The sequence below is a fragment of the Rhinichthys klamathensis genome, unplaced genomic scaffold (genome assembly GCF_029890125.1).
Source record: "Rhinichthys klamathensis goyatoka isolate OS25496 unplaced genomic scaffold, OSU_Roscu_1.1 h1tg000036l_1, whole genome shotgun sequence".
In the NCBI taxonomy this organism is placed as follows: Eukaryota; Metazoa; Chordata; class Actinopteri; order Cypriniformes; family Leuciscidae; genus Rhinichthys; species Rhinichthys klamathensis.
The window spans coordinates 7,699,994-7,714,396 of record NW_026606584.1 but is presented as its reverse complement, the minus strand read 5'-3'; the positions used below and the strand labels follow the sequence as shown (position 1 = coordinate 7,714,396).

Below are 14,403 nucleotides of genomic sequence, written 5' to 3'. Positions count from 1 at the left end.
TGCACTAAAATGTTTGACATGTGTTTTTAAACAGCATTTGAGACATTTACAATTCCGTAACTCAAACCAGATGACATGAATCACACATTCAAATAATTGCAGTACATTACATTTATTTTGCATTGTCAACATTATGAATAATGCATTTGACATTGGAATGCACAAGAAAAATAAATACAACTTTGAACTTGATCTATGGTTGTGTTATGGTGATGAGAAAGTATGGAACATCTGACCACAACTGCATTTTGCAAAATATTTTATATTTATTATTATTAATAAAAAAAGATACCAGTCATTCCCAAAAATATGCACAATGTACGAATATATCCCCTTCAACATTCACATCAATCTAAACCTAAAATCTAAATGCATCAAGTATATTGACGTTTTTGCCTGCTGCACCCACCACATAGTTTTTATAATGCATTTAACTGTATGTGTAATGAATGTTGCACTGTTCTGTGTCTATAGGCCTATAAGAAGAAAGAATAAGGCGTAATGCTGGTTTATGGTGTGATTTGGTTTGGGGGGAGTAAGATGACTTCGTGCCATAAAGTTGCATAATATGGGTTTAGAGTTTAGCCTAAGGGGAAGAGAAACAGAGAGTGTCATTGGCTGAGGACTCACATCTGCCTCTCCCCTAAAAACACGGCAGATCATTTAAAGTCGGCTTGCATCCATTGAAACTTGTGAAACTGAATCTGGACTAAACCAGGAGCAGCTTCTCAAACCAGATCTGTTCTTCATCGCCTTCTGTGCATTTTCTTGACCAGGAAGGTAAGAGAACTGAACAACCATCACTTTTAGTCTCGTAGGCTACTTTATTGAGTCTCCAAAAGACAGCTGAGTTCAGAATAAACTATGCATTTATCTGAGTTATCACTTTCTATATATATATATTAAACTTTCTGGAGTCTTTATGGGGTGTTTCATGGTAGAGGATTGTAGGCTATTTGCTTTGTTTGCATTTTAGCCTACGCAGATCCCCGCTTTATGACGGAGAGTGAATCACAGGAAAAAACAGTTTCATTAAATGCGGACGTGGAGTTCTGCAGACCGCTTTTATACGGATGATGGTCACTCTTTATCTATATTTACAATAAATATATAGTTGCCATTATTCCTTTGTAGCTAATTCGCAGAAATCTGTGATCATGCGCGGAACTTTTCCAGAATAAATAATAAAAACTTCAAGATTAAAAAAATAACATTTATTTACTAAATGTGCAGGTAGACTTTTAAATGGTTCTTATTTTATTTAAAAAAAAAAGTCTAATAGTTATTCAATTGATTTGTTTATTCAAAATCCCGGCTATACTTTAATATGTGGGCGTGTCCATTCAGACACACCCTTACAATATGTGGTAACCTTTTTTTTACTATGGTGGTAACCATACTTTCCATTAAAAAGTTAGGCATACAACTCACTTACACATACAATGTGAATTAAATTATTAAAATAAATGAATAATCTTGGCTACGTGGTATTAGAAACGCAATAAATAAAAATATGAATTGGGTAAACAAAAAAGTCACCAATGAATTATGTAATAACACAGTCTAATTTTTATGAGTTTTAACTTTATCTAATTAGATTCAAAGTGGTTGAAAAAGTGCAATGAACTTATAACTGCAGGGTTTATATTTGCACCATGTGGCTTTGTTCATGTCAACTCTAATAGTTTAAGGATAAATCACACTGTTTCCTTTGACACCATGAATCTGTAACTGGCAGATCTAAAGCCCATGCAAAATGTATGTTTTGCATCAAACTTTTCCTGGTAAACTCCAAGGAACTGGTCTCGCATGTCTGCCCACAACTGTAATAATGCAGCATGACTCATTTGTTGGCTGCCTCACCCTGCTGGGCTGCACACAACTTGTACTTCAACAGAGTACATCTAGCCAACAGCTGATCACATGTTTTTTTCATGCAACTGATAATATACACATTCTCATGTTGTCCTCTGAGAATAAATGCACCTTGCCTTACTCTCAGTTAGTCTATTTTTTTTACCATGTGCATGCACACATTTGCCTTATATTTATATAAAACACATATTTTGAATGAAATAGATGTTTACAGTCATTTTCTTATAGAGTATGTATTATATGAATGATGAATGATGACCTTGGTCTGATATGAGTAAATAATAAGGACTCTTGCTATTCCAGTGTGCATTTGTTTGATCACCCTCCCAGTAGTTATCAACTTCAGACCATTAGGTTTATTGTTTGGATTTTCATAAAATAGTCCAGTCCCAACATTCTTGTGCCGGTATTTTCCAGGAATCATGGTTTTCCACAAGGAGTTCCAGAGTGCAGGTAAAGCACCTGGCCTGCAGATTTGGAGAATAGAGAAGATGGACCTGAAACCGGTCCCCAAACAGCTCCAAGGAAACTTCTACACTGGAGACGCCTATGTTGTCCTTCACACCACTCCTGCTCCGTCTTACAATGTCCATATGTGGTTGGGTGAGTAGAAGTTAGCACATTTAAAAATGTAACCTTTTAACCTTTGCCAAATTTCTAATGTCAACAACAAAAATACCGGTTCCCTTTCAAGGACGTGGCACATGTTTTTGTTTTTTTTCTTATCAGGAATGTAAGCAGATACAGAAACACACATTGACACTGTTTTTATTTTGGTTGTTTGTCTGTCTGTTTAAACTACAGGTAATGAGTGCTCTCAGGATGAAGGTGGAGCTGCCGCCATCTTTGCTATGCAGCTGGACGATCATCTGGGTGGAGCACCAGTCCAGTACCGTGAGGTTCAGGACAATGAGTCTGTCACCTTCCTTGGCTACTTTAAAACTGGAATTAAGTACAAGGTAATATCCCTTACAGATAGCTGATTGAAAGAAAATATTTTTTGCTGATAAATCTTACAAAATGGGGTCATTTTGGTAACATGATTCATTTTAAATTCAGCGCTCCAATTTAACTCAACCTTTTTCTTATTGGAAATGTATTATGGTGTTTTTGTAAAAAATATGCTGCCAGAAGAATATAATTTAATCTATGATAGCATCATTATACTGTAAAGCCTCTTTGATGGAAAGTTAATTAAGGTCAATGGGTAACAGCAAGGAACAAATGCAAAAATGTAAGGATTTGTAAGAAAATACTATATTGATGGACCTCTAATCCAAAAAAATAATCTGGATGCATCAACGTCAGTCTATGGTGGCTACGGCTCTGGGTAGAAGTGTATGAATGTCTTTATTTATTTATATTTTTTGACAAATTTGTTTATGTAGGAGGATCTCACAAACCACATTCAAATCAATGGTGAAAACTTTCTATACAATTTTCCCTTGCAAATATCTGGCATATTATGAAATAAGAATTGACTTTCGTAGAGTATTGCTTTGATAAATATTTCTTTGCTCCCTTTTACATGTGTGAAATTTTCCCTTTCTGATTAAGTGCATTTTACTTTTCGCTGTGATGCCAACTGCAATTAATTTTCTGTGCATTATGATAATTTATCTTTGTATTTTTTTTCCCAACACAGCAAGGTGGTGTGGCCTCTGGGTTCCAGCATGTGGTGACCAATGATATGAACGTGAAGCGTGTGCTTCACATTAAAGGACGACGTGCCATTCGTGCCACTGAGGTGAACATGTCTTGGGCCAGCTTCAATCATGGAGACTGCTTCATCGTTGATCTCGGCAAGGTCAGAAATATATGGGTTGAAGTGATTAATAAATCTCTAGTGCTGTCCTTTTGAGAAATCCAAAATTCACAACCTAACAAATCATATTACGATTTTCCTAGGACATCTACCAATGGTGTGGGAGCGACTGTAACCGTTTTGAGCGGTTGAAAGCCTCCGAGGTTGCAATTGGCATTCGTGATAATGAGAGAAATGGGCGTGCCAGTCTGCAAATGGTTGAGGACGGTTCTGAGCCAGAGGCTGTCCTTAGTGTAAGTCTTATCTTCTTCTACAAAAGAAAAAACTATGTGCCATCATGTTGGCATGCCATCAAGTTTAAACATGCAGTGTGTAAGAACAATGAGGATCTGCTGTGGCAGGAAGTCAAGACATAATTAACATGGTCAGTGGTGGCTCACAGTCTTTATTTAATGGAACACAACATAGTTGAGACCAGTAACATCACTGACCTTCTTGATCAGTTTGTTCTAGTTTTTTGAATTGTAAACTAAGGATACTGGTGACTATGAACTGGTAGAACATCTCTTTCAGACTACTGCTCACTTTGAAAGAGTTTTTAAGTCTGCGTGAAATGGAAATTCACATCTATTTTATAAATGCATGTTATAAATCTTATTTTTAGCAATTCATCCATGCATATATGTAATTTTTAAACAATTGTTCGACCTTCTTAAATGTTTTAATCACGTATGCCGAACTCCTTCAGTCTTTTAATCCACATAAACTCTGAACCTGTTACTATCAACTGCAAACTTGACTTTAAACTGAATTTAAGTCCCAGCCTTTGCCTCATTACCTTTACATCATCTGTATGTTCCAAGGGACAAGGTTTGTCTGGTTAGCATGATCCAGTTACAGCATCTACCAGCCTCTATCATATTGTTCCAAAAAACAGGAGTTCTGAGCAACTGTCTTTGAAATGAATGGGAATGCTACCAGATAGTTTTCTCCAAATATCATAGACCATCTTTGTAGTTACAGAAACAGGCTTCAGTAATACAAAAAAATACATAGACACAACAGAGACATTGGATAAATTACAACAGAAAGAATCTGTAAACATTCACATGGCAGACACATTTACAGGATATTCAAGTTCATGCATTGTCTGGGAATTTAACTCATGACCTTAGCATCGCTAGCCTAGCACCATGATCTAGTGTGTAAGGTATAGAAACAAAAAGAAAGCTGGAATAAGTTTGTCACAGTAAAAACAAGTAAACAGTAAATAAGGGAATTAGGGTTGCAGTCAGCAAAGAATGCCAGGTCATCTGGTTTTGATTTTGACTTCTTGCCTGAGGTTCTGCACTGTGTCCTGGGTTGACCTCTACCATGGAGAAAACTATGGAAACTCCTATTGTATTTGTTTATTTTTAGGCTCTTGGGCCCAAGCCCAACATCCCAGCAGGAAGTCCTGACGATGAGACGACTGACAGAAGCAATCAGAAAAAGGCCTCACTCTACATGGTACATTTATGTATTATGCACAATTGCACATATCAGAGTTACCATGAATACTGTATTATGCTAACTGTGTAGTATTCATGACATTTTATAAATGTATGCATTTGTGTGTTTTGTCTGGGTTAGGTATCTGATGCTGCAGGCTCTATGAAGACAACTCTGGTGGCCCAGAGCAGCCCTTTCAAACAGGAGATGCTCAATCCCGCCGAGTGCTCCATCCTGGACAATGGAGTGGATGGCAAGATCTTTCTTTGGAAAGGTACAGTATGGTCAAATTTTATTTTGATGTCCTTATATTACATATACTGTATATTAATTAAAGCTACAGGGTGAAAGATATAGGCTACCTTAGATGGCTGCTTATGACTTTATCACAGTTTCATCTATTTGAACCTTTCAGGACCGAGTGCAAACACCGAAGAACGTAAGGCAGCCATGAAGGTCGCAGAGCAGTTTGTCAAAGACAAGAACTACCCCAAAAACACACAGGTATCAGACTCTACCCTATTATTGGAAGTAGATTACATAGAAGCCTAATTCTAACCAGTCTATCAAACTTTTTGTGATCAGATTCAGGTTATGCCAGCTGGAGGTGAGACCACACTGTTCAAACAGTTCTTCAGTAACTGGAAGGATAAGGATCAAACCACAGGTCCAGGCCAGGCCTACAGCATTGGCCGCATTGCCCGTGTTCCGCAGGTTCCCTTTGACGCCTCCAGTCTGCACTCCAACAAAAAAATGGCTTCCCAGCACGGTATGGTGGATGACGGCTCTGGAAAGATTCAGGTAAAAATATTGACACTCGTCACCCCAAGGACCATAGATTATCCCAGAGGAGACATAAGGATTGTTCACACCAATAATGACGATAACTATAAAAGCCTCTACACCAACGCACAATGACGTTGTTTATTATAAGCACGCGCTGATTGGCTGTTTTAATTGTTCATCAGCTGGAAAAAATCATTTTCCAACAATTTTGTTTCTCTTGTGCCGTTATCGTTGTTAATTGTGGTCTGGACTCTGCTATTCTTTTATATTTAGAACGGTTTTTAAAACTACATCTTTATTGTTGTAGTTATCGTCTTTGGTGTGACGGGCCTTCAGTGTTTTTGAGCCAGGATTGCCTCAGGAATTGCTAATTGGTTTTAGAATCATGTTGTCAATTAAAAGGTGCAGTCACATTAGAGAAATGTTGTGGGCAAAAAGGTCCATTGTTCAATAACAATCGTGTAGCAATGTGTAAAGCACAGCTCACACAGAAGTCACTTGCAATCCAAGCAGCTTTCTGCTAGTGAACGCAACAAATTCACGTAGCACAGATTTCTATTGAAATGATTTGATTTCCACCATGAAAATTTGCCAAATAACGGTAAATGTGACTATCTTAGGTTAACATTGCTTGAAGAGACTTTGAACTAATTTGTCCTATACTGCACATGTAAAAACAGATTTTTAAATAACGAACAAGTTGCTAAATAAATATTGATAAATAACACAGCTGTTCTAAAACGTAAGTATCAATCTGTTAGCCTAAGTAATGCTGTTATAAGATTTATTTAAAGTTAACCACAAACTCATAAATGAAGCTCTATTCTAAAGACCCATTTGAATGGGCTGAACCAGGGGTTCCCAAACTTTTCCATGCCAAGGCCCCCCAAATACCAATAGCTTCTGGCCAAGGCCCCCCTTCTGCAGGATGTGTTATTGAACCCATCGACACTACTACAGCAAATGTAGAAATAAATAAAACCTCTAGGTGAACATCAGATTATGTGATGGTGTTTGATACCAGCCTATCAGAAAGATTATAGAGATGCACCTATTACAATTTTCTAGGCTGATTACAATTTTTCATTGAGTTTGACCTGCCGATACAGATTTTAGCCGATCTGATTTCCTTTTTTCTAACCACTTTACAACACACACAAATATTTTTTTCTCTTTCTCTTTCTCTTTCTCTCTCTCTCTCTCTCTCTCTCTCTCTCTCTCTCTCTCTCTCTCTCTCTCTCTCTCTCTCTCTCTCTCTCTCTCTCTCTCTCTCTCTCTCTCTCTCTATATATAGCATATATAAATATATAATATATATATATATATATATATATATATATAACATCATATAGTTTTACCCAAACTGAATAATTAAGACAAGTTTAAGTTTAAATGGGTAAATTTTCTATAAATATTTTTGAGTCTTCATTTTCTTTTCTGACATAGCCTACTCCAGTTCTTGTTAAAACACACTAGACATGCAAATTATGTGCATTTTAGGCACTTTTTGTGTGAAATCATATTTATTTTGTCCATCAAAAGTGTGCTTTCACTTTAATTGAGTGTGAGCTGCGCAGCAAAAATAGATTGTGCCGAGACCCGCTTCACTGCTGCTTACGCTCCTGCTTTGCGCTCCTGCTCGCGCTGTGAATGAAGCTCGCGCATTGATAACATGTACGCCGAAAAAATACGCGCCTCTCGCGCTTGAGATCTGAAACGGCCGTAATTCACGAGGTTTCCTACATGTGCGTTCCGTGTGCATGTGGGATGCTGATGTTGCGCGATGTTAATCATGCGGCGCCCGAGTGCATTAGACCGGCATAAAATCAGCATGTCAGACTGATCGGCCGGTCGACAATCACATGAAAATCGTCCAATTCCGGTCACCAGCCAATCAATCGGTGCATCTCTAAAAGATTAGCATTACAAGTATAATGTTCAGATAGGCTATGCACAAATTATTATAATGCTATTTCATTACAATACTCATAATAATATAAATATAAATATTTTTTACTTTTCTTCCAACTTGCTGCGGCCCCCAAGGGGGCCGCGGCCCCCAGTTTGAAAACCCCTGGGCTGAACTATAATTGTTTAAAATTCAAGATTGCTGTTGATTTTATTGCAAACTACAACACTGCAATTGTATGAAGTCCATTGCTCTGGACCTCGGCAGGTGTGGCGGGTCGAGGCTGGGGAAAGAGTTCCTGTGGACCCTTCTAGCTATGGGCATTTCTATGGAGGAGACTGTTACCTGATTCTCTACACCTATCTCCAAGGAAGCAGAGAGCAACACATTATCTACACCTGGTAAGTCAAGACAGTCACAGGATGACATGCCGGAACGTACTCCTTAACCACCCGATTAGCCAATATTTACCCAATCAAGTCAATATTTAATATTCTAATTAGATTTATTGATTTTCATATCAGGCAAGGACTGAAGTGTACACAAGATGAGCTGGCTGCCTCAGCTTTTCTAACTGTCAAGCTGGATGATTCCATGGGCGGTTCGCCTGTTCAGGTACTACCAAACTCAGGCCTAATTTCTTGAGTCTGGTTATTATTCCATGCTTTTATATATATATATATATATATATCATATATATATATATATATATATATATATATATATATATATATATATATATATATATATATATATATATATATATATATATCGGTCAAGTAATTGTCTTTTTTATCATTTGCTTTAATTTATTGATATGATCGATACACTTCCCTTCAAAAGTCTGGGGTCGTTAGGATTTTTAAAATATTTTTGAAATAAGTATCTTATGCTGAACAATGCTACATTTGATCTAGCATACAGTAAAACAGTAATATTGTGAAATATTATAATTTAAATAGTTTATTATTTGTGTTTTCTATTTTAACATATTTTAAAATGTAAATTTTTTTCATGTGATGGCAAAGCGGAATTTTTATCATTACTCACCAGTCTTCAGTGTCAAACGATCCTTCAGAAATCATTTTAATCTGGTGATTTGATGCTCAAGAAACATTTCTTATTATCACTGTTCAAAACATTTATGCTACTCAATATTTTTGAGGAAACTGTGAAACATTTAATCGAAACAAGCATGGATGCTTTGAGTTCAAAGAAACAGCATTTATTTGAAATATAAAGTCTTTACTGTCACTTTGGTTCAGTTTAATGTCCTTGTTGAATAAAAGTATTAATTTTTCTTAAAAAAAAAAAAATCTTACTGACCCCAAACATTTGAACACCGGTGCATATTGGTTGAAATTAAATATTTAATTTTTAATAATAATAATTGTATATTAATTTGCCATCATCTAATGCTCACTTAAAGGTCATCTTTAAAAATAATTAACTAATAATATTGGTCAAACTGCAAGAAATTGTAATGTAATGGCAGTACATGAAATGCTGCAATCAACACTTCAGGATCAGATTACCATTGTAATCATTAATCTTTAGTCATTGTAATCTTAAAATATTTTTCAGATAAATGATGCAGCTCTACTTTCCATTTTTATAAAGGATTTCTTTTTTTTCAAGGAAATAAATTGGTCTACTTGATTTAGAATTCACTGTTAAGTCGTTCTGCAGGTACGTGTCACTCAGGGCCAGGAGCCGGCCCATTTGATGAGTCTGTTCAAGGGGAAGCCCATGATCATCCACTTGGGTGGGACTTCACGTAAAGGTGGTCAGAGTCGGGCTGGCAACACTCGCCTCTTCCACATCCGTCAGAGCTCCACCCGTGCAACACGAGCTGTGGAGGTTGGTGATGGCAGCGAACACAAATGTGGACACAGTCAGGAATGACCACAGGCAATAATCTTCCTCTCTTTCTTCTCACCCAGGTGGAACCTTCTGCATCTAAACTGAACACTAATGATGTGTTTGTGCTGAAGTTTCCTGACGGCCTGTTTCTGTGGAAAGGAGTGGCCGCTTCAGAGGAAGAAATGGCTGCTGCAAAATACATCTGCAGCTTCCTTGGAGGCAGTATTACGGAAATTTCCGAGGGCAAAGAGCCGGGTGGGTGTCTGCTTTTTATAAATGTTTGGACACTGTGATTTACAGTTAAAAGGCATTCCTAACCTAATCACGTTTCCTGTTACTTTGAACTGATTGGTCCGTTTTATCGGTCTCTTTGCTCCTCTTAGCTGCATTTTGGTCTGCTTTGGGTGGAAAGAAGGACTATCAGACTTCCAAAAGTCTGCAGAAGAGTGTTAAACCTCCTCGTCTGTTTGGCTGCTCCAACAAGACTGGACGTCTAATTGTGAGTTAACATAGAATTTGCAACTAATTCAGATTTCTTTGTTATATGATTGCATAAACTTTACTATACCTCTCCTTTTCCATTTCAGGCTGAGGAAGTTCCTGGAGAGTTCACCCAGTCTGATTTGGCCACTGATGATGTCATGCTTCTGGATACCTGGGATCAGGTTAGCATTTGAAATACTGATGACTTAATGTCAACATGAAATTATGTTTAAAACACACATTTCTTCTGAAATCTGATAAACCTCTGAGTGAAACAGGATGTCCAACCACACAAAAAAAAAGCAGGATGACAATAGATTTTATCCATAATCATTGACTGGTTCTTGAAAAGTGGGTGTTAAACCGGAAAAGAGCACAGAATGAAGTTCAGTTATAGACCTTAATCAGGGTAGTGCCATATTTAATTCTTGACAGGAAGGAAATCGAGGCTGTGAGGGATAGAAGTACAGTACTTAAGTAGTTCAGTGGATTGTAATGTTGAATACCAACATACAAATTGTTATACAGTGCAGCCTTATTTTCATCCGTGTTAAATTTAAAGGGTTAGTTCACCCAAAAATGAAAATTCTGTCAGTAATTACTCACCCTCATGTTGTTCCAACCCCGTAAGACTTTCGTTCATCTTCGGAACACAAATTAAGATATTTTTGATGAAATCTGAGAGCTGGATCACTCCTCCATAGGCTTCTTAAGGGATCGAAACTGGCCGGCCCAAAAGTTATTAAAGACATCGTTAAAATAGTCCAAGTGACTACAGTGGCTCAATCTTAAGTTTATCAAGCGACGAGAATACTTTTTGGCCGCAAAAAACAAACAAAAAGAATGACTTTATTCAACTACTCTGTAAGGCCGTGATATTTCACGTAGTGAAACTACGCAAAGCTTCTAGGTTGTACGTCACGCATCACACACATGACCAGCGTCGGCCAATAGTGAGCCTACGTGTGACGTGCAACCTAGAAGCTTTGCGTAGTTTCACTACGTGAAATATCACGGCCTTACAGAGTAGTTGAATAAAGTCGTTCTTTTTGTTTGTTTTTTTGCGGCCAAAAAGTATCCTCGTCGCTTGATAAACTTAAGATTGAGCCACTGTCGTCACTCGGACTATTTTAACGATGTCTTTCATAACTTTTGGGCCGGCCAGTTTCGATCCCTTAAGAAGCCTATGGTGGAGTGATCCAGCTCTCAGATTTCATTAAAAATATCTTAATTTGTGTTCCGAAGATGAACGAAAGTCTTACGGGGTTGGAACAACATGAGGGTGAGTAAATACTGACAGAATTTTCATTTTTGGGTGAACTAACCCTTTAATATGGCGTCTAATGTGACTAAGGTATATTGCTGAACTTATATAGGCCTAAGATTATTATTTTTTTATCTTCTTCCCTTAGATCTTTCTTTGGATTGGTAATGATGCCAACGAGGTGGAGCGGACTGGATCAGATCAAATAGGTAAGTTAAGATGCTGAAGCACTAACCAACTTAATATTCCCTTCACACCTATGAAAAGTATAATTATATCGTTAGAAAAACTCAGTTAAGGCACCAAAAACCCAAATCTCAACTGGAACAGTCCATGTGTACCAATAATGGAGGATTAAGTTTGGTTTAGCATTGGCATTGAATGTAATTCCTGATTGGTTAATGTCATAAAATGTTTCTTTGCCATCAGCAAAAGAATATGTGGACTCTGACCCCTCTGGTCGCCGTGGCACCCCAGTCATCACTCTAAAGCAAGGCTTTGAGCCCCCAACCTTCACTGGCTGGTTCCAGGCTTGGGACTCGAAGATGTGGGACACAGACCCACTGGATCGCATCCGTGCTCGTTTCTAAAACACATAAATCATTATATAATTTTGCATAGCTTCCAGAATACTCACCTTGTGTGTTTCATGCAGTGGTGGCCTGGAAGGGATACGGAAGGAACACAATATGCAAAAATACTGCATGGTAAACTACAATGTACCGCATTTTGCTACTATTAACGACTTTTTGCCTTGTTGTTTCTGTACCTTGACTTGCCTTTTTAGACATTTTAAACTCTTTTATATATCTTTTTTTATATATAATTCTGTATTCCAGTGATGTTTTGAACCACATGGTCATTATGATTTTTTTTTTAAATGACCATTAAAAGGAATGAAAAAGGAAAATGTAGATTTTTATGAACAAGACAACATTTATTTGCAATTGACAATTCAACAGACTTAGTGAATTTGGATTATTAGAAACTTTACAAGTGTATGGATAATGCCTCACAAATATGCAGACTGAAATATAATCTGAGAATATATTGTAGTTGCTTAAAATATTTGAATGTACCTCAATTATTCTGATTCCTAGTATATAATAAAAAAAAACCTTCAAAATGAGTTTTGTTTGTTAATGTTGGCATTGTTTGAAAGGTCAATTACACACTCTAAGATTATTATTCATGTTGGCACTAATGATGTTCAACTTCGCCTGTCGAAGATCACTAAAATTAACATTAAAGAGGTGTGTGAAGTTGCAAGTACGATGTCAGGCACTGTAATTTGCTCTGGCCCCCTTCCTGTTTGAAGGAGTGATGAGATGGTAGACTTTTCTAACTCAATGGCTGGCTGTCTAAGCGGTGCCTGCAAAATAATATAGAATTCATAGACAATTGGAAAAGTTTTTGGGGCAGACCTGACCTGTTGAAAAGAGATGGTATTCATCCCTCCTGGGATGGTGCTACTCTTCTCTCTAGTAATATGGCACATAGTCTTAGAGCTCAAACATGACAATCTGGGGTTCAGGCCAGGAAGCAGACAGACTGGCTAAACCGACCGTCTACTAGCGGTCTCACGTCACTGAGGTCAGATAAATCCCATCACATAGAGACTCTTTCACCTAGATATCATCATATAGAGAATGTGTATGTTCCCCGAACCAGGAAATACAAAAAAAACTCCCAAACCCATTTAAGGGTAAAAATTGTATTGATGTTCAACAAATAAAAAACAAATATAATGCAGATGAACAAATGATAAAGCTCGGGTTGCTGAATATTCGATCCCTTTCTTCAAAAGCACTTTTTGTTAATAATATGATTACAGACCATAATCTAGATGTGCTGTGTTTGACAGAAACGTGGGTAAAACCAGACAATTACATTACTTTAAATGAGTCCACCCCGCAAGATTACTACTATAAACACGAGGCTCGTTTAAAAGGAAAAGGGGGAGGTATTGCTGTTATTTATAGCAATATCTTCAGTACTACTCGGAAGTCTAGTTTTAAATATAATTCTTTTGAAGTGTTGGTGCTTCATGTAACACTATATAGTGTAAATGATAAACCACGTTTGAGATTTGTGCTGGCTACTGTATACAGGCCACAATTCAGATTTTCTCAAAGAATTTGCTGATTTTCTGTCAGAGTTAGTACTAGCTGCAGATAAAGTCCTAATTGTTGGTGATTTTAATATCCATGTAGATAATGAAAAAGATACATTGGGATTGGCATTGTCAGGACCTACTCATTGTCGTAATCATACTCTAGACCTAATATTGTCACATGGAATAAATGTTGATGCCGTTGAAATTCTGCAGCAGAGCGATGACATCTCAGATCATTATTTAATCTCATGTATACTTAATTTAGCCAAGGCTGCTGTGTTATAAATATCTAGAACTATCACTTCTGCCACTAAAGATTGCTTCCAGAATACTCACCTTGTGTGTTTCATGCAGTGGTGGCCTGGAAGGGATACGGAAGGCTATATAAATAATCTTCCTGATCAGTTTAATCTCGTCAGCATCCCAGATAGTTGAGAAGAACTCGATGTTGCAACAGAAATGATTGACTCTCTTTTCCAGCACTTTAGACACAATTGCTCCATTGCGCTTAAAGAAGATTAAAGAAAATAGTCCAACGCCATGGTACAACGAGCACACTCGGGCCAGTGGCGTAACGAGCCAACACCGGGCCCTTATGCAGGATTATCAAGGCGGGCCCCCCTACAGCACGTGATGACGCAATGTCCACGAGTAGGCTACCATGAATAGGACAATAGCCGCTTTCCGACCGGAGGGACTTTTGCAGTTCCTAGAACCTAACGTTCCTATAACCTTTTTTTTCACGTGTTCCGACCGGACTAAGTTGGGGATTTTTTAGTTCCTCAGACCGTAGTTCCTATAACTCTTTCAGTACCTAGTCTAGAGCGAGGACTTTTTTAGTTCCCTTTCCC

At 37.6% G+C, this 14,403-nt stretch overlaps 1 protein-coding gene across 1 annotated transcript; it reads left to right on the top strand.

Moving 5' to 3' along the window:
- The first annotated feature begins 617 nt into the window (after positions 1-617).
- scinla (scinderin like a) lies at positions 618-12,561 on the top strand. The gene is made up of 17 exons (XM_056246233.1): positions 618-780; positions 2,293-2,478; positions 2,680-2,834; positions 3,521-3,682; positions 3,784-3,933; positions 5,060-5,149; positions 5,273-5,405; positions 5,547-5,635; positions 5,717-5,932; positions 8,094-8,227; positions 8,351-8,441; positions 9,516-9,686; positions 9,770-9,944; positions 10,073-10,188; positions 10,277-10,354; positions 11,585-11,645; positions 11,866-12,561. The coding sequence occupies exons 2-17, from the start codon at positions 2,298-2,300 to the stop codon at positions 12,024-12,026; spliced, it is 2,163 nt and encodes a 720-aa protein (XP_056102208.1). The 5' UTR covers positions 618-780; positions 2,293-2,297; the 3' UTR covers positions 12,027-12,561.
- The last annotated feature ends 1,842 nt before the right edge of the window (positions 12,562-14,403 follow it).